Raw genomic sequence first — 20,995 nt, 5'->3', positions numbered from 1 at the left:
ACGGTTAATGGGGACCGAAAACGGCCGCAAAATACCGCGTATCTCGAATTTCCGCGTAAGTCGAATCTCGTGATTTCCAGCTAAAATATCACAAATTTTCGTGTAATTTTGCAAGTAGGGGGCGGTTTTAGTTACTTTATGAATTATTTGATATGATTCTGACTGAATATAACTGTTTTAAACCTTATGAAATAGTTTTGAACATTCGATCAAAACGGAAATTATTTGGCAATTTGCAATTGATGTGTCAAATCAGTACAATTTGTTCAAAGAATTGTCAAATTTAGAAAACCGCGTATCTCCGAATCCGCGTATAAGAGGTACCGTGTATCTCGGGGACCGCCTGTAACGATGTAACGCATAGTAACGCCTCTATCCATCGATGTCCGACAGAGGCGTTACGGAACTTTTTGTCTTTCCTTGCACACCATTTTTTCTCAAATTTATTTAAAAAAGAAACAGCGTCTTTTAATGCTGTTTTTCCCTTGGTTTAATAATTTTTTTGAAACTAAAATTAACGAACTTTCATTATTACCATGACCGACAAAGCACCCAGTGTTCCCCTTGTGTTGTTGTGATGAAAAATGTCAACAAAACGAACAACACCGGCTCTTGCATTGGTTCCTTTTTCTTTTTGCATCAATTTACTGCCGTTTTGCCATATCTGTGAATTATTATCAGGCCCGCAGTAGGAAGATTAACCATTCGTTATGTTGTGCCTGCAAAGCTATCGGTTTGGACGCAATTTAGCTAAAAGTATACCATCATTTCTTTCCCGCGGTTGTACAACCACACCAGAGAGCACTGGAACAGATCGTAAGTTGATGTTGCACACAATTTCAAAAGCGATAGTTTGTTAAATCTTACCCCTATCAACACTCTTTGTAGAACAAATGGCAAACCCCCACCCGGAAGAACCAATCATCGTCGAGAAGGAAAACAACATCACACTGATCGGTATCAACCGGCCGAAGGTGAGAAATGCCATCGATTCGATAACGGGCCGAAAGCTATCGGCCGCAATAGCAGAGTTCGAGGACGACCCAAAGGCGGACGTCGGTGTGCTGCACGGTATCGGTGGCAGCTTCTGCTCCGGGTACGATCTGAGCGAGCTGGCCGGGCAGCAAGAGCCACAGCAGGCACTGTCGATCGTGCACCAACCGGAAGGTGTGATGGGTCCGACGAGACGCATGATCCGGAAACCGCTGGTCTGTGCCATTACCGGGTACTGTGTGGCCGGTGGGCTGGAGCTGGCGTTGATGTGCGATCTGCGCGTAATGGAGGAGAATGCCGTGCTGGGGTTCTTTAATCGCCGATTCGGCGTTCCATTGATTGACGGCGGCACGGTTCGCCTGCCGGCACTGATCGGGCTTTCCCGGGCGCTGGATCTGATCCTTACCGGTAGGACCGTTACCGCTAAGGAAGCGCTCGACATTGGCCTCGTGAATCGTGTCGTGGCGGTCGGGGCAGGCCTTGGCCAGGCGTACAATCTGGCGATGAGCATTGCTAAGTATCCACAGCTCTGCATCCGGCACGATCGGGATGCCGCGTACTATGGTACGTTTTCGGCGGAATCCTTCGAGCAGGCACTGGAACGGGAGGCAGCGAACGTTACGGTGGAGCTGCTGCAGGAAGCGAAGGAAGGGGCGGACAAATTTCGGCAAGGAATCGGTCGCGGCGGTAGCTTTAACGGAATCAAGGAGCGCAAGCTGCCGGATTGGGAACGGGCGGAGATGAAGCACGAATCGAAGCTTTAGGCCTATGGGTGGGTGGGCTGGTTGGTAGGTGTAGTAGGCTGTGGAAGAAATGGATTTTTTTAAACAATGTACAGTGCAGCGAGGATGCATAGAGAAAGTTGGAATGTAGTGCTACTGTAATTACGAAATTGTTAAGTTTGCCACATGTTAACAGTTTAGAGATGAGGAAAACGCACGCATAAAGGTATGTAATTAAGCGAAGAAAAAAGTATCCTTATAGAAAATGAGATATCAGCAAGAAAAAAAGGAATTTGCCTCTCCCCGACGGGGAATCGAACCCCGGTCTCCCGCGTGACAGGCGGGGATACTGACCACTATACTATCGAGGACATGTGCTGAGGGGAGTGCTATTTTCGGATTGGTTGTCGCTGTCTGCCATGTTGGGCTAAAAGAGGTGATGGAAAAAAAACCCGACATTGAACCACACATTGTCTGCCAAAAGTGATTTGTCATCAGAAGGAAAAGAAAGCAAATGAAAACACCACAATTTATCTAACAATTGGTTTACTAAAAGTTCCTTTTCTTGAACCAATCTGAGCCTCAACGGTCAGTTGTCACATTCTTGTTCACGTGTACGTACACATGCATACACACACACATACATAGGGTTTACTGAAAGGGTGTTGTTATTGGAAGAGACATTCATTTCCACATTCACATAATTTCCTTTTTCTCAAACCCCTGCCGAGTGTAAGTGATTTTAGCCGACAAGCTGCTTGATCTACACAAACAACGAGAATAGGGGGACACAGTGTGTTTTTTCTTCTTTTTGTTTTAATAATAATGCATATAATCTACATCTAGGACAGTGGATTTCTACTAACAGACACAGTGTGTGAGAGTTGATCGCTTCTGCTCCTAAAAAGGCATGCCACTCTGTCTATCTCTCTCTCTCTGTCTACGTAGCGAGCACGTGTTTGAGGTCACGATTTAGTGTGGACACATGAAAAAGTTAGAAAAACAGTTTGCTGAGATGATTCGAGATACAGGTGTGTACAGAAAAAAGGGACGAGAGTAGTAGTTTTGAAACCTTCCGAATGTGTGCTGCTGCAGGATTAGGAATCGTGCATACGAATCAGTTGTAGTGGTAGTAGTAGTAGATAGTAACTAGGTCCTCCATTTTTTGCCTTCGTTCGTACTGCATACACATCTATAGTCCATGCAGGTTTTAGCATAGAGAGAAGGATAAGTATCTTTTTATATCGTGTTGTTCTTACACTTGTTCATCGTTTTCCAATTAGAAGTATAAAATTAAAACAGCAGAAACACACACATACATACATGCACACACACAATCGCGTGCTCGATTCTTTCCGGCAATTCTTGTTTTTTTGTTTTGTTTTTTGTTTTAATATAGTTTAAGTATATTTATAGAACACTACCCAAATTTCTCAAACAGGCCCCACTCAGCCGTGGGCCCTTGTACGTCTTGTACGGAGGCGTCGCCCTGGGAGCTGTAAGGACACGTGTACTTTTCTAACGTTTGTTGTTGTACGATTAGTGATTGATTGTGGCGTCTTTTGAGGGAACCCCCCTTTTTCGGCTTGCTGGGATTGAATTTGTTTGGTGCCGCTGGAAATCGGTACTGTGGATTTTATCTTCCAACGGGCATTTTCGGTCTAGTTTCGCCATGCAGCATATCATATCGGTATCTCTGATCGTAATAAAATTCGAATCCTCGGAATTACCGTTTCAAAATTATCGTTCCTTTGATCATCTTCTTCCGCTTACTTTGCAATGAAGGGTCAACAAAAATATATATATTACCGTGTACGTATGCTTCTGTGCTGTTACGTTATTAAAGAATGTTTTGATTTGTAAGTGTGTGTGTGTGTGTGTACATCATATTATACGAAGATAGCTGTTTTTGATTCTGTAATTAAGTTTAAAAAGAGATTAATGTTTCTGAATTATCTTATTTTCCATCTGTTGGTTCGATTACTAATCGCCAATTTGTGTTTAAACATTCATACTTTTGTTTGTTTGTTGTTTTTTTCATTTTCTTTTCATTCGTGTTTTTGTAAAATATTTTCTCTTCCCCCAGCCCCCTCCCCCGTTTATCCTCCTCCTCCTTTCTTTCGATCGGCATTCTCGCATTAATCGTTGGCAACACGTGTTTTAAATTACTATGTTTGCTTTGATGCCGCACACAGGTTGGTTCTTCACAATACAATACATATGCTGGGTTGGTTAGTTTGTGCTGGTACGAGATTTAGAATGAGCTGTTCCTCTTCCCTTTATTGATTTCGCTTCAACTCCCATCGCCAACCACAAGTAGGCTGTGGTGCAGTGAGTATGATAAAAAAAAATAAACAAATTAATAATACCAATAGTTTGATCTCGGCTTGAAAAAAAATGCACATCTCAATGTGGCCAATAGCGTTCAAAACGTTTGTTTCTTCTAGATATTGTTCGTCCGATTGGTCTTACCACGCTATCTATATGCCCCCCTCGAACCCCACCTTCTCTCTCCCTCTCTCTCTCTTGTCAGTCCGTACGTTAAGATGCTTTTTATCTGAATCAGTTCACCATATCTCGTTGCTCGTATCACTTTACAAAAGCGTAGAACAACATTTAACTGCATCCCCACGTCCGCGTCCTCTAGTATAGCTCTTCCCTGTCATCTCTCACAAACCACTTGTGATCTAACCAAACCAACCACCAACATTCTTTCGTGCGCTCTTTATATTCGGAAAATTGCTCACCACACACACACACATCCACAGGACTGGAAGGACAACAAAATGTAAACACACAGAAAAATCATATTTTCTTCTATACAGTAATCACTTACTGTTGCCACACACTCACACACGATTGCTGAGTATCCTCCTGGCCAGGGTGTGTGTCCCCTCTCACGAGGACGGTCTCTGGATGCAGTAGTAATCTATGTTCATATGCTGCTTTGTTTGTATTTTCTTCAATTTTGTTTTAATTTTATTTCATGTACCTCTACTACACACCTAACACCGCTGCATGGACAGGTTGATGGGTCGTTCGAAACACGACCGAACACGGCACAGAGGAGTGCGTGTATCAACATCATTCCTTCTCTTCTTTCTCTCTCTCTCTCTGCATATCGTTATGGACGCGTCGCGCTTGCTGCGATTGACACACCAAAAGAGCGAATGGATCCTTGCACGGATGCTGGGTGTCTAGGTGAGGAGGAGACACACCCCTCGCAGAGGGAGAGGAAAGTAAAAACAATAAATTACTAACTTAAAGCTAAGCAAAAAAGCCCGCACACCCCAATACACACGCCCCAGACGGATAGGATATATCGGTGTGGTGTGTGTGTCCTGTGTGGCTTCGAATTTTGCGCCCATCATCCCCCTCCCACAGCTACAAACTATTTAACCAAAAAAAAAAAAAAAAACTCTTGACCCAAATCCCACGCTTGCCAACCTATACTGGAAAATTCACTAGTTTCCGTTTTGAACTGTGTGTCTGTACTACATACGCGTCTATAATATGTATGTACGTGCGTGTATATGTGTGTTTATATGTTAAACGCACGTACACACACACACACGCACACATTACTAATTCGAAGGGTATATTATTATTAAGCATGTGTGGCGGGAACATACATATCGAAGCTAGCCAGCGCAGCCGTCTCCAAACATTGAAGACGAACCAACCAAAACAGCAGAAAAGCCCTCCTGTTCCTTCTTGCTCCTATCACAAAGTCATGTCGCATCGGCCTGCGAGAGACGGGGGGGGGGGGGGGGGGGAGAGGAGGTGATGGCGCTGACGATGGTGTGGGGTGTGTAATTCATTTTGATTCTCCTGTGCGCCGAAAACTAAACCCAAAAACCAAAACCTACGATAGACCGGGAGCTTTTTGTGGGGCAGAGCAGCAGGAGAGGGGGGGGGGGGGGCCTGAACAGTGTTTGTTTTAACAATTTCTTCCTTCCTCGCACAAGCTGAGCTTGTTAGACAAAACAAAAACTTTTTTTGCTGTTCAGTTGATGCCGTAGCACTGCCGGCAAACGATGGAGTTGCGCTCCAGCAATGAACTCGTCCAGCTGTGAACTTGATGAATTCAAACAATCTGCGCGCCTTCCCTCAAGCATTACTCCTCTTTTCAGTAACAATGACCCTGTGTGTGCTTTGTTTGTTTTCTGGCCGATTCGCTCCGCTTAATAGTACACACGCAGTTTGTGTAGTGTAGCAGCCGTACGTAATGGTCTAATTTGTTCGTCCTTAAACCAATTTGTAATTCCCATTTTTTTAATTGTTCAGGTAATGCAATGCGCCCTTTCCTAATCTCGCTTCTGGTGCGGTGCGGACTTGTGTTAGTATGGAGATGTTTGTGTGTGTGTATGTGTCTGTGTGTTTTAAACGTATTTAAACTTATGAACCAGCCTTTTGATGTTATCCTCATTTTTGCTTAGAGCATTATTTCATGTACCTTCTATATTCGCGCACACCCGCGCACTTCAGTTCCTACCGATTTTTTCTCTTTTCATTCGATTTCGCTCCTTATCACACACACACAGCATGTGCTCTCTCGATCGATCTTCCAAAACATAGCCTTCCCCTTCCCTTTTCCTCCTCCTTCTCCTTTTAATCGAGAATGCACTCTTGTGGCGCTACACACTATGAATTCCTTCCGAAGATACGTGTCCGATTCGTCACACCACCCCCTCTCCCACTACTGTCGGACGGTCACAACAACAACAACACTGTCGGTGGCACCACCACCCCGAGGACGGGGACGGGTGTGGTTGATGTTTAGTCCTCTTTCTGGTTGAGAATGGTGGCGTGCTTCACCTCGTACTGGTCCTGATCCTTGTCGCCCCAGCCCCAGGTCGGGTGGCTACCGTCGCCGGTGCGCTTGACGCGCTTTTCCACGATCTCCTTCGACACCGTCTTCAGATCGTACGCCCAGCCAATCTTGGCGAAGAAGTCGATGAACGCCGTCGTCAGGTTCATTCGGTAGTTGCCCAGCTCGGCCGTCTTGTAGTCCCACGGGAACACGTGATGGTAGTTGTGCCAACCTTCGCCAAACGCGAACGAAGCCACCGTCCGATTCTCCGAGGGCGAGATGCTCCTAGAAGCGATTGCGGGAGAGAAACATAAAACGAAGCCACGTTTAATAATTGCCGCTGATAAGAAGGGTAAAGACAAACAAATCACCAGACAGGAAAGGTGATAGTGGGGAAGGGGAAGAAGCAACAGCAAGACAGCACGAGGGGGAGGGAGGGGGGGGGGTTGACCTTTGTATATGTTTTGGCGATACATTTGACAGCCATGGGAAAGTGTGTGTGTGTGTGTGCCTTTCATGCAAGGCGTGGGTTGAGGGGTAGGTAGCGAATTACTCACTTATCGTACGGCTTATCTCCCCACTTGTGGGCAGCGCTGTTCACCAGCCAGGTCACGTTCAGGATGAATGTCCAGCGGAATAGCGTGGCAACGAACCAGGCGTTGGTCCAGGTTTCGTTCCAGAAGTACACCGGCGTAATCGTGGGCAGCACGAAGCAGGCCAGTGGCATCAGGATCATGTAGTGCCTGACAGGGGGGAGAAGGAAAGGAGAGAAAGTAGGTAAGTGTGAGTTGCGTCATAACCAATGGACACGCTCGATCGCCATCGGAGAGCACGTGGCGTTCCAACAATTCCTTGTGCATCATTTCACAACATTCAACCATGTTGCGAAACACAAAATAAGATGAAATGAGAGCGAGAGAGAGAGAGGTGAAGAGACACTTACTTGCGTTGGAAGCGCAGCACCGGGTCAGCTTCCAGGTCGGCAATGTCCAGCTGCTTGCCCTTGGCAATGACTTCCGGATGCTTGCGGCACAGCAGCCAGCCGATGTGCGAGAAGAAGAAGCCACGGGTCGCATTATGCGGATCCGCATCCGTTTCCGAGTATTTGTGGTGCACCCGGTGGTCGCGGGCCCAGTGCAGCGCGCAGTCCTGGAACGCGATCGTGTTAAACACGGCCAGGATGATGCGCAGGGGCAGCTTCGCCTTGTACGACCGATGGGCCCACAGACGATGCGCGCCAGCCGTAATGCCCAGTCCGGACACGACGTACAACACGAATGCTGCAGGAAGCGAAGATAAAACAAAAAACAAAGGAAAGGTGTGAGTGGATGGACGCCACAGCAATAGCGCACGAAACGCACGTTTGTATAACACGTACGATTATACGGACAATTAATTGACAACCACAACTTACCGAACGCGATGGTGTAGAGCCGGGCCGATGTCAGCATTAGAAAGGCGCCGTACACGGCGGCCAGATGAAGGTAACCGAAGGCAATCACATTTCTCCAGACCAGCTTGATCTTGCGCTTCTCGGCACGCTTCAGCGGCGTCACATCCTTCGCCAGTCCGCCGTCGATCGTTTCGGCGTCCAGCTCGTTCAGCACACCGGTTGCCTCCACCGTTGCGTTTGGGGCCATCTTTCTTCGGTTTTAGTATATGTTACGCCCTTGGTGGTACACGTCGTTTTCTATCAACCTTCCAGGCAAGCTGCAATGGAAAATGATGTTCAATACATTATTAGCTACACCACTCACTAACCATCCCCCTTTGGATGAAGCTAATGCCCTTTCCCCCGCACGTGCTGCGGATACAGTTTTGCATGACACCATCAAAAATGGACTTGTGTGTGCATCGTGTGTGTATCTGTGTGTATGTGTACTTTCATAAACTGTTTTCTTTACTTTTGTTTTTTGCATGCAACGCAAAAAAGGTCAGGGCCATCAGTATGTAGCGGAGAGCGCTAAAGCCAACAGAACACTCACTTGCTCTCTTTCTCTCCTTCTGTTTCTCCACAATTAATCGATAATATTCACAGCAGTATGACGGACAAAAATACCATCACATGAAAATCGCTATCCATCCAACCTATCCTCTGCATGGATAGGATCAATTTTTGTTCAATTGGAAAACTACAGCGCTGGGAAGTGGGTTCTCATTAATGATTTTAATCATCAATCATTCAAACATTCAACCACGTGCCTTCTTTACCACGATGGATGCAATGGGGACTTGGACACCAATAACCCAACACCACCATAAACAGCCAATTGGAAACGAAAGTCCATTCCACTAATTTGCCCCCCAAGGGGTGAGGGAGTAGGAGAGGGACACGTTTATTATTCAGGAGCAACAGATGGTTTGGGAAAACGGGAAACTTACACGCCGTCAATGTCACACACCACGGTGTGGTTTCGTTTCCCGTGGGAGCCAAATAGCACACGACACGCTCGCCTCTGCCTGTCTGTATTTTCCCACCGGAACCTAAACTATGCAAAAAGGCAGCAATTTTCAGTTAAACACCCACCCCTTATCAAAACTCTTATCAAAAACACACACACAATCACACACGATGCAGCAGGAACAAACACGATGGATTAGTCGATAATCGGGAAGCTACTGCGATCGTTGCGCTGTCGGTGATTTGTTTTAAAACGCAGAACAAAAACAAACCAATTTCACACGGATCATATCAACGTCAGACAAAGAGAACCTATATCAAAGCAACCAAACTACGCACGCAACATACTCGTCGTCGTGTGTCGCGCAAACGACGCATGCATGGCGCGTACATTATGGACGTCCCTCCCATCGACAAATAGGAAAATTGGAGACGCAATTTCCAGCGCCACAAATAACACCACCCCACTACCACACCATCAACCATATTATTTGCAGAAGAGTGTTGCTGTTCAAATCACTGCATAAAGAACTTACACTAGAAGCAAAGAGATGTACTATGCTATCGCTATTAAAAGGAGTTGAATACTACAATTTAAAGGCTAACTACTGCTGAATGCGTAGTGGTCGATTTCGTTGTCCCCGTTTCTGCAGCAATTATAATAAAATGGGAATTCTGCAGATTTGATGACGGTTCGGTCGTTAGGTGCACTGCTACTACTATACTCTACTCGGTCTGTTTAGGTGTGCTGCAGAGCACATCGAAGCAAAACTGAAAACGTTCGCCAAATTCGCAACAAGAAGACCCACCGCCTGCTCTGTTCTTTCTCTCCTCTCTCGTTCTCTCTCTCACTCTTTCATGCCATACATTAAATAGCAATCGCTCTTTAGAGATATAGATGAGCTCGTTTCTACACAATTATCCGGATGTTTCAACGCACAGAAAAGGGAGAGAGAGAGAGAGAGAGAGAGCGGAGAGGCTAGAAAGACAGCAATGGACAAAACAACAAACAAACAGAAAACAGGGAATATTTTATGAGAAAAAAATTATGTAAACAAACTTTATCCGATCGAACCCCAGCGGAACCAACAAATATTAGGGAGAATTACACCCAATCGAAGGTTTTGCGCGAGGTGCGAATGAGAGGCACACAAATGTACGGTCGGCGATGGGGTGTTGTGTGGATGATTTTGCCAAAACTCTCCAAAACTCCACACACACAGTGGAGCAACTCTCTTGCTCTCTCCACCTTGGTTGGTTCTCTCGGAACACATCATATGGAAAAGTGGAAAACTCAAGGCTGACAGCATTCAGCAGCAGAATATTGCGGGGGGTGGGGTGGGGTGGAAAACCAGCAGAGAAAATCTCTCAACCATCCCCCGCGCCGCGTTTGGATCGATAAAATGGAAAGGGAGAGACGACGACCCCCGACGACATGATGTCGTCGCGCCTAGCTCTCCCTCCACAGTGCTGTGTTTCGGCTGCGCCAACAAATAAAGAAAGCCAACACCCACACCACCCTTGGACGTCTGGGTAAGGGAGATGTTGCGGCGCGACGAATGCAAAAATCGATATCGCTCCTTCCACCACGCACGCCGAGGAGAGAGGCAGGATTCCATACCAAAAGGATAGTAAACACAGCTGATTCCATTAGCAGCACGCGCAGGAAGGAAAATGGATGCCGCAAATTGATCCTGATGATGATGTGAAAGGCAACGAGGAATTAATTTACTCCACATACTGAGTGTTTCTTTTTTTGTTTTGTGTTTCCCAGTTTTTTAGAGTAATGTAGTTAATTATTTTAATACGGTGAAAAAAAACAAAGACATATTCTTCATTAGTCCTTGCCTTAATTACCATTGAAAGACCACCTGTGCTCCTCTTTTTCTGTGCTGCGCCACCACTAACCACACCACACTCTCGATGCCATTAAAATCCGCTTAAGAACCAGCTGTGCGGAGAAGTGGTACGCATTCCTTAGGGTTATGACGCACTTCGCGTTTAAAATCACTACGCACATGCGCGACCGTCTGTTTTTTCTCCCTTTTAGAAAGCATGAAAACATTAATTAAACAGCGGCGCAAAAACAAACTCTTGGACCTGCCCCGAACACCGAAGTTGGCCAAAAAGTCATATTTGGAGTAGTAAAGCTGCTCTACGTGTACGTCAGGTGCCCCAGAGTGCTCCTATTGCGCAGGAACCGGCCGGCTTATTAACATTCTACGCAAGTAACTTTGCAGCAGCGCAGCGAGCCGCCACGTGTGGTGTGCTGGAAGCAACAAACAACGGCAAACCTTTGGCGGCGTACCATTTTAATAATTACACTGACGACAGCAGCTCCCCTGAATGGCCTCCGATTAGGTCCATTAAAGTTCCGAAAGCCGTTTTGCATATGATAATGCACTTGTCCATTTCCTTGGATGGATGAAGAAGCTAAAAGGCACACACACACAACTGCTTCTAAGCCCATTACGCACGCGCGGTCTCTTCCGTAAAAACTTGAAGGGCATCCAAAGCGTTAATGGGATGCTTCCTATACCATTCATATGCTTTTCAATAATTAAATCAGGAAAAGAACACCCCTGACTTTGGTTCCTACTGCAAGGTGTGTAGGTTCACATTCGTATCCCCCATCATCACCAAAAAAGCCAGAGCTGCACACACCAACGAACTTACTGCTTGGGGGCGTTTTTATTTTTAAAAAGCCACACCGTTGCCAATTTTATACTGCCAACGGATTAGCCCAAGTGAACAAACTATCGATCTTCGCGACTTTTGTTGGCAATGGCACCCTCGCCGATAATGTAAATGTGTCGTGTTTCGCTAACCTCGGTGCAAATAACTTCACATCAGCAGTACCGCACACAGCGTCACTCACTTAATTCCTGTTGCGCTACCCCTTCCTTAAGGCTCGATGTTCCAAACGGTTGCACGGTCAACAAGGTACTGAAATACCGATCAGCTAGCTCGGACGAATCAGCCCTAATTCACACACTATCCTTCCCCCCTCGGTAAGATGCGAAGAAAGGCATCCTTCCTGCTCACCCGTCCCTGCCTGACTGCCATGCATGCAATGCTACTGATAAGCAAAGCGGCTCTCCCATCGCTCTAACCTACACCTTGACGACCTCACCTCATCCCAATCCAGCAAGGGGTCAGGTCAGGACACACACACGGCAAGTGCGAGTGCAAGAATAACGCTTGTCCTCCCGGGCACGTCAGTTGCAGCACGTTGCGAGGCACTGGTATGGCACCTGGCGGCCCGGTTGCTCGTCATCCGTTGCCCGATCACGTCAAATCACGACCCGGCGTCATCGATCAGGGGCCGCGCGATCTGATCTGGCGCGATGTTGCTGCATCGTTTCAACGTGACGCGCGCCCCGAAGGTGCCTGCTGCTGCTGCTGCCTCTGTTACTGTGTGGTTTAGGCTCCTCTCTCGCTCTTCTCCTCCAACCAGCGCACGGAGGGAATCACAGCGCAATTACCTCTATACAAACAGGGAGAGGTCAATTGGAAAGCCAACCCGTCAGCTGATTTCGCCCCTTTCGTAAGCAAATTTCGCCGCCTTATCTGTCGCGGATTGGACGCGCACAGGAGATTCGCAATACCGTCCCCGCACTTCCAGAGGTCGCTGGATTGTTAAGCAATTGGCGAATTTCGCATCCATGGCGGCAGCGTCAATTGGTCCAGTGGTGCCAGTGTGCAAGCTAACTAAAACGAGATACGGGAAATGAGGCACAATATCTGTCCAAAACGATCGTCAGCATCGCATCAGCACACGGTCACGTGTCTCTCTCGCCGGTCCATTCTAGGCTGTTGGGCTTCCATGCTGCTGCAATACTGCAGTTAAGCAGTTACCTTTTGAATAGTGTGTTTGTTGCGAGATTCATGTCACCACAAAGGTTGGAAGAAAAGCACACAAAGCACACGACGGACAGGGCGACAGGGACATAAACTCCGATCAGTGCTAAATTAAATTAGTCTGACCTTTCCTTTCCTTTGAATCTCTCAACCCTCCTCTCCTTGGTAGCTTGTTAAGTTCATAGAATTCACGGCTACATTCAGCCGGATGAACCGCTTCTTTGCGTGCTTGAAAGGATATTGTGATCCAGGGGTCTTGATCTTCACAATACTTGCTAAAATTTCATCACATTGCAATGACCTTGTAACCGACAAAAACAAACATTAAGTGAAGAAGTAAGACAAGCACATACTGATAAGAAAACTTTCAAATTCAGGATGTTTTACTGTTGAGAGAAAACGTTAATCGGCTGCCAAATTAACTAAATCCAGAGCAACAAAGCAAAAAAATCAAGATCCGCAATTAAAGACCCGCAGCTGCTGTTGCTCTCGTACGATCCACCACCCGCCACCAGCCGGATTTGGCTTATCGCTGGACTAAATGGTGAAATGAATAGTGTGCGCCCGCTTGTACGGAGAGAAATAAACATGTTTTTTTTTTACATTGGTAGGCTCATTGAAAAAGAGAAGAAAAAACACAACCATAGACATGTTTTTCTACACACCATCAAATGTGCAACGCGACAGGCGATCTTTACTGTCGCGTTTTGTTTTGGATGGTTTTGGCTGGATGTTGTGATTACGACAGAACGCGCCAAGACACAAGCTAAAAACAACGCTAATTCAGAGAGCTTTGTCTGGACAAAAACGTGCTTTATGACAGCCAACCACCATGGTTAAGAGCGAGCAGCAGCAGGCTCGTTTTATAGCTTTAAGTTTAAACCAGACAGAAATAAAACGTTTACCACACAGCAACTTCTTACCACTGTCGCTCGATTGGGCAACAACTTCTTTACTCTCCACAAATGCACGCAAAAGCATTCGTGGAACGGTGTGGCCAACCCCCAAGAAGGTGGTGCTTCTTCCAGGCTAAATTCTTTGCTACACCACAACCTTACGTGTTGTTATTGCACTTATTGCACAAAGCAGGCGCTGGATGGATGATGGTTACAACTAGTACAGCAGCATCGCATTTTTATAGCCCACATTTAAAACCATCAGAGGTACCACACACCATCACGCACCTTTTCAAAGAGAAATGGAACAGTTGCGCGCGTGCCTCATTGCCAATTCTTCTTCGCACTTGCAATTGCACACCTTGTGTGTCGATCGAGCGAGCCCTTCAAACTTCCAGAAATTTTGACACGACCAAGGCGAGCATTTTATTCTTCCCCTCCTCCCACCCCGTGTCTAGAGAGGTGTATGTGTGTGCTTGATTTCTCTGCTCTTTGGACACGGTTCAATCGATTTGCACTTTTATGCAACGGTGCGCAAATGGAGCGTTTTTTGTTCACGTTGCACTGCCCTTTTGCCCAAAAACGATGAACAAAGAAACTACATGCACACGCACGCACGCACACACATGTGCGATGCGAATGGAAATTTAGCCTAATAATTATTTCGCCCATTAAATGAACTTTTGGCAAGCGATTTCCTTTCCCCGCGTTGAATACCGTGTGTCACGGAAAGCGAACAATCGCCAACAAACTGTCAAATGACGATCATTCCCCCCTGTGATCAGACACCATATGAGGGACAAGCAAGGCAAAACTCGTCAGGCATAGATCTGAAGTTCGCCATAGCAACCGGCGCGTTGGACCAGCATAGCCACCAATGCTTTTGCGTACCTGTCGCTGGTGAAGAGGTGAGAGGCCCACGGAAACGTACGCGCGCTCGACGACCGTAAGGGAAGTGGGCAGGGGGAGAAACACACATTTTATGCTACATTTCTAAAACCCTCTTCTCTGCAAATAAGGGTCCACTTTTCCCCGTGTGGCACAGCAGCATTTCCTACATTCGGCGCGTACACACATGTTGTGGTGGTGAGTGCGCAAAACGCATTTCCAGGGGAGAGAGCCAACGAAACGGAAAGCGCGTGCTCATTCGCCATCGTGCGGGCTTGAAGGGGATGGTTGTTGGTTGAGGTGAGAAACATGGCGAGACGCATACAGCATGTTACCTTCTTTCTCACAACGATTAGGTAAACGAAGAAATGCGCCGCTATCAAAAATAACATTTCTATGGATTGCCCACGCGCAAGAGGGGCTAAGGAGGCGAATGGGCCGTTGCAATATGCTCCCAACTAACCTCATACCCCCACCGTATGCTCTCTGTAAGCATGCAAGAGCGCAAAAACGAGTGCTGCTGCGCTCACCTGTTGCTTATGCAACGCGCACTGCCGCGCTGCAAACTGCATTTTACCTATTAGTTTTATGCAGTTTGTGTTTTTTTTTTTTGCGCTTTTGGTCTAGAGCGCCCACCCCCGGTACATGCTACTTTTCCTGCCTGGTCGTTGTTTTCACTTTTCAACCATTTATTCGCAGGGAAGGCGAGGAACGATTTTATAACTTAGGTTACCTCCCCTTCATGCTGTACACTGCTCTCTCTCACTCGCTCCTGCCGAAAAAAGTGGTATTATTCTCCAAACATAATCAATTTCAATCAATCGTCATATTCCGTCCTCCTTTCCTGCGGTTTTCTTTTAAAACCACACACCTACACGCATGTACTGAAGTACTTTTGCGCCACGGATCAGGGCTGTATTAGCATACAGAGGAGCTGCTGCTGTGCGGGGTGCTTTGGCACGTTACGGGAGTGAACGACACAAGCACAGCCAGCGCGCGTAAAAATAAACCCAATTTAGCAGATTCGCCCCGTCGCCTGACCAGCGGGCAGGCAGGCAGCAATACACCAGGGCGCGCTCCCGTGTGCTTTGAGAGCAGTGAAGCAATCTGCATTCGTTTCCGTCCGGTAATGATGGGGGGTGGGGGGGCAGCAGACAGGGCATGCTCTATTTTTGCTTGCGCGCCAGTACACTCACTGCGCGCGGGTGGGATCGATCATCGTCATTGGCGGGCTGTATATATGTCTGTGTATGCAATGCGGACAGCCTAGAGCACATGGGACACCTTCATGATACTAAACAAATTCGAAAAAGAAGGTGCTCTCTTCTTGCTAGCCCCGCGTGCTGCATTGGTAGTAGCGACTGGGAAGCAAGTGTGCTCGACACACATGAGCTTCCGCAGCCGGGCGCAGAAAATGAAGAGGAAATCATATACAGGGTTTTCCAGGGCTTCTCATAGTTAGGGGAAAACTTAATCGACTCTTTCCAATAAAAAAAAATCTTTATGCCATGGCAATTGCACTCTATAGCACCCATTATGGACAAATCCAATAGGAATGCCCAAGGAGTCTGTCTAATAAGGATGCCATATAGTCCAATTCCCGTCATATAAAGTTCATTTCCAATCAGATAGAGTCAAGGAAGTGTCCGACAACTATGAGACCCCCTGGCAAACCCTGTAAACAACCGGCGGTGTTCCGCGATGGGCCCGTGGTACTTCAGGCGTGCAAAATTTCGCTTTCTACAAAAATATGACAAATTAAGTGTTTGTTAGTTTACTTTCGTTTGCTACCTTCTCCTATTAGATTTCACTACAAAACCCTTCATTGTCGAACCAGACTGTCCAGATTTGCGGTGGAAAAACTTGTTAGCAACTACCCTTAGCAACTACCGTTGCATCCCCATCCTAAGTAGGCTCGCCAATAAAGCAAGTTGATGACTGTCCACTTTCAAAAGGGAGCAAAATATGGCAAGAAGGGAGCAGCAGTTGTTGGGGGGCGGCGATCTATGCAGAACGTACTTATCACCTCTGCCTGACACACACACGTTGTTGTTATCGATTCAGCATGTTGCACACGAGATAAAGAAAGATGAGGTTTTGCACCACCCCAGCCCTCCCATATTATTGTGGGGGAGATGTGCATTTCAGGCATGCGTGTGTCTGTTTGCATTCGCGGATCTCGCTGTGTGTTCTTCGAGGGACAAAACACAACCATTTTCCATGGCCAACTCGCACACACACACGAAAGCTGCCTCTTTACGTAATATCGCATCATTTTTCACACCCTTCACACACAGCCGCTCCTTCCATATGAAATGTGACCTACAACTCACCTCCTTCCGCTCCCTCTCGCTCATGCTCAAGGAGGTGGAGGTGGCGTGTGTGTGTGTGTTTGCGCTTGGAAAAGACGATTTTGTTTCATTATTCATTTTTTTGTTTCGTTTCGTGCAAAATTCGCCAAAACGTCATGAAAAAAACATCTCCACCATGACACAATCAACACAACGGAACTAGAAGAAGGCGGTGGGGTGTAACGGGGCCTAGCAACATCCGATGATGGGGTGGGGGGGGGGGGGATTGGAAAATTCGCTTACAAATTGATGGTTGCGATTTTTGGACAATGGGAAATTTTAATCTCTTTCCTCCACCCCTTAGAGGTTGCTTGATTTCCCCGAAACATACACACACGAACACACAGCGACAAACGTTCACAGAAGGGGGAAGGGGGCGGCGTGCATGGAGAATGCCAATTCGGCCAACCGGAACATGGGGATTGTGCTGTTTTTATTCTTCCTCGTCTTATTTTTCTTGTTCGTCGACCCGTGCGCCGGTATTGTGTGTGTGTGTCGCCAACCAAGCAAAAGTGGGATGATGGAAAAGCCAGCTCGCCACCAGACAGGCACCACCACCATCACGACAAAGCACACCTTTCTGCCTTTCTTCGCCGAATATGGCGAACAGCACACACTTTCAATTGTCTCTTTTTTCGAAGGGCGCACACAAAAACGCATTCACACACAGACACACGCTGGATTGAAAAGAGTTTTTAGCACACCAAAATTCGTTTTCCCTCCCGCCCGCACACACGCCGCACACATTCGCGCACACAAACACTTTACACTATTGCACACCTTAAGCAAAAATACAAAGGTTATTACCGTTTGGGACACCGGAAGGAAAGGCGAATTTCCTTCACAGCCTACTGCTCTGCTCAGCTCGAGAGGATCAGCGCCGTGTGTGCTGTATCCTGGGAACGGATACCAGACCAGCCACGAGCATGCAAAAACTGCCACCTACTTGCACACACACACACGCGAAATGCGCAACACAACACAACAGATGTTGCGGATAAAGGTGCGCGCTTGCTTCTCTGCCGCTGCTGCTGCTGCTGCTCCAATCGGCGGTTGACAATTCGTCGAACTGAACTGCTTAGAATGGAGCGCCGAACGTTATATATGATGAAAGCACGCGCGTTCGACTGGCATCATAGTTGTGTTGGGCCGCATCGAACGCCCCAGCACACTGAGAATGGGTGTGAGTAGCGTGTGTGTGTGTGTGTCTGTGTCTGAGAGCGATCCCATTCCCCCATCACGTCATCCGCGCACAGCGCAACGCTTGCACATAGATCAAACGAAGAGAAAGAGAGAGAGAGAGAGAGTGGGAGGGAGGATAGAAGAGCGGTGCGCCGGGAAACAAAAGCAAATGATCCCTTGCCGCTTATCAGCAGACCGAAAGTCCTGAGTCTCCTTCAGGAGTCAGGAAAGCACGCCCTGTACAGACAGACCCACATACACACACACACGGTCCGGTCAGGTAACGCGAGTGTTTGCGGGAGCGGGACAGCAAACGTTAGCAACAAACGTGGAGCAAGAAAGTGAGACCCGCTGCCAACGCCGGTATTCTCTCTCGTTCCTGCTTGTTGTCCTTCCGCAGTCCCCAACCGACATTGCCACCTGCTTCCTTTCCCTAAAAATGGCAAGAGATCTCTCTCTCTCTCTCCTTCTCTCGCTTGACCCACAGTAAAGGGTCTTTATCAGTTGAATGCTTCAGCCACACAACAATTACGCTTTCACCAGCAACACCGGGACCGGCCAACCCAATTGGTCGGCGCGACCGGTCGCGCACGTACACGTTTGCTTCAGAATTTGCACAACACCCCTTTGCTCTACCCACCACCACCACCACCACTGGGCGTGTACTCACCTTGATTCTTGCGGCTTATCAAAATTTTGGCAAAACCACAGCAGCAGCAGCCCAACACGACGACGACGACGGTGGCGCGACACAAGGCCTACTACAGAATGATGCTGCGGCTTCTTGACAATCGCAACTCCCGCGGTTGCACTGCACAGTTTTCACCGATACCAAAACGAAACCACACACGCACGCACGCACTCTCTTCGATCGCTGGAAAGAGCCAACAGCAGATTCCTTTCCCGAAACGACGGAGCGCCTTTGGAAAAGCGGTGCAACACCGTATTCAGCGGACCACGCGCCGTGCCAAGCTGCAGCCAGAGCGCACACAAACGCTTTTCGCGACCAGCCACCGAAAAGGGTTAAACGGAAATGTGTACCGGGCCAGTCCGGGCGAACCGCGCGAGGGGAAAATGTGCGAAATCGTACGATATTCTGCTGTGCTGTGTGTGGTTGCCTTGATCTCGCACACACACGCACACAGCGCGCGCCGCTCTCGTACACAACTGGTGGGAGAGTGTATTGGTATCGTTTTGTGGTGCGCTCAACGATAAAAAAAAAAACAACAAAAACTAAATTGCGAACGAGCAGGGGCTTTTGGCCGTTGCATGCACTAGAGAAAGAACTTGAAATGATTTGGGTGCAGTATGTTGAGTGGGTGGGTGCTATCTTTTTATTTTTGTAACTTGAAATTGTTTTATTTTCCAGATCAATGGACTTTGACACGGTCGTTGGTCCGATTGGTGGTTGTAGTACGCGGGATTATCGGCCACTCTTCCGCCGTAAGTAGGCATTTCTAAAGTGGCTTTTGGCATTGTCTTGCTGTCCTCAATTCAAGTTTTCCGCACGTTGCAGCCGCGAAAAACAACATCGCTTCAGAATGAGCCATCATCCCTATACTCCCTCCTATCGTCTTGGCGGTGAAGTTACCGACCAGATTAAAAACCTGAACCCGCTCCCGATAGCGACGAATGAGCCTATAATCTGGTAAATCTATGTGTGCAAATTTCTTTCTTCGCATTCTTTTTACAAAACCGGCTTGACACATCATCGGCTTTGTGTCAACGCGGTTCCTAGAGCGCGTCGATAGTTGGTGATAAGGAAATGGACGCAAATTGCGTCGAGGCCGAGGTCGAAGCTTTTTTTGGACTGCGATAGCCCAAGCTTTAGCCTGCTTAATCTGTAGCTTAACCGAAAACTGGTTCTCACGCTCATTAAAAAAAAAACGCCAAAAATTGCCCAAAATTGGGGAAGGAGAAGAATAGCGTTGCATGCGCGTGAGGGAATCCTAATGAAAGGTTGGGCTGATAAAGGTTTGGTTTGTTTTCGACGGTTTCATGCTATCTGCAATCAGAGTGGCTTATTACGCGATTGCCCATCACAGGTGTGCTTTATCTTTGGCGCACCTCATCGTCCCCCCACCCAGCCCCGGTGGCTATGATTTATTGGCCGTATGTGTATGGCACAGCAGATGGGAATCACGCGTCCGGCAGGTGAAAGAATTTCATGATAGGCGGTAATGTGCATTTGAGACCCGGAATCCGGGGCATGGGATGGAACTGGAACTATTGCCGAGCTGAAAGTCAAACCGGGTGGACGTCATCGATTAGCACGTTTTCCTCCCCATCCAGCGTATAAGGACGTGGATCACGTGTAAAACGGAATTGTTTCACGGTCAGAGATCATTATTCTATTTTTTTTAGCATTGTTTACGTTGCTGCCTTTCCATTTCTGAACACAATCCCCAGCGCCTAATCGGCGTCATCGGAATTGTGCCCCGAACCGTTTATGCGCAATACGAGCCGCTGCGATCGCGACGACATTATTGAACGATTCTGTGCGGCATTTCATGTGTTTATTTTGCATATCAGTAGTTAGATTTTGCAAACACCAAGCGCGTCAACCACAGCGCCATTTGAATCGCCAAGTCATACCAAAAAGCCGCAGCATTCGGCTATGTTGATGGTTTGTTATAGCGTTTTTGCACACACACTGCCGGGCTAGAAAGAATGAGAAAATATGCCGGTTACCAACGGCGCACCGTGCGCAAGCGGGACAGCCACTGGTAGACGTCGAAATCGGCTGTTGTTTGTTGTTCGCGAATGAGAAACGCGCGCGCGAGCGAAGGAAGCTGCTGCCGGCGACGCATTGCCAAGAGAACGCGCACGCAGCCGACGGACAACGGAGAGCGCAACACATCACGCCATTCATCCCCATTAAATTCCGT

At 47.5% G+C, this 20,995-nt stretch overlaps 2 protein-coding genes and 1 non-coding gene across 6 annotated transcripts; 1 reads left to right on the top strand and 2 right to left on the bottom strand.

Annotated features, from left to right (window-relative positions):
• The first annotated feature begins 572 nt into the window (after positions 1-572).
• Positions 573-3,537, top strand: LOC120961715 (putative enoyl-CoA hydratase/isomerase YngF). Its single transcript, XM_040385707.2, has 2 exons — positions 573-816; positions 889-3,537. The coding sequence occupies exons 1-2, from the start codon at positions 711-713 to the stop codon at positions 1,755-1,757; spliced, it is 975 nt and encodes a 324-aa protein (XP_040241641.2). The 5' UTR covers positions 573-710; the 3' UTR covers positions 1,758-3,537.
• On the bottom strand, positions 2,015-2,086 carry Trnad-guc (transfer RNA aspartic acid (anticodon GUC)). Its single transcript has one exon. It is a non-coding gene; the product is annotated as a tRNA-Asp (tRNA).
• A 410-nt stretch (positions 3,538-3,947) lies between the features above and the next one.
• Positions 3,948-19,144, bottom strand: LOC120961713 (acyl-CoA Delta-9 desaturase-like). Of its 4 annotated transcripts, none has more exons than XM_040385705.2 (5): positions 18,778-19,144; positions 7,943-8,238; positions 7,472-7,808; positions 7,086-7,271; positions 3,948-6,813 (listed from the first exon to the last, which is right to left on the bottom strand). In XM_040385705.2, exons 2-5 carry the CDS (start codon positions 8,166-8,168, stop codon positions 6,495-6,497), a joined length of 1,068 nt encoding a protein of 355 aa, XP_040241639.1. In that variant the 5' UTR covers positions 8,169-8,238; positions 18,778-19,144; the 3' UTR covers positions 3,948-6,494. The 4 variants fall into 4 exon arrangements, with proteins under 4 accessions (XP_040241639.1, XP_040241638.1, XP_049461050.1 ...); XM_040385704.2 differs by lacking the exon at positions 18,778-19,144 and adding an exon at positions 17,733-18,017; XM_049605093.1 differs by lacking the exon at positions 18,778-19,144 and adding an exon at positions 11,808-11,874.
• Positions 19,145-20,995: the final 1,851 nt, after the last annotated feature.

This window comes from Anopheles coluzzii, chromosome 2, assembly GCF_943734685.1.
Source record: "Anopheles coluzzii chromosome 2, AcolN3, whole genome shotgun sequence".
Lineage (NCBI taxonomy): Eukaryota > Metazoa > Arthropoda > Insecta > Diptera > Culicidae > Anopheles > Anopheles coluzzii.
Note: the sequence above shows the minus strand (reverse complement) of the source record. Positions and strands in the feature narration are given on the sequence as shown.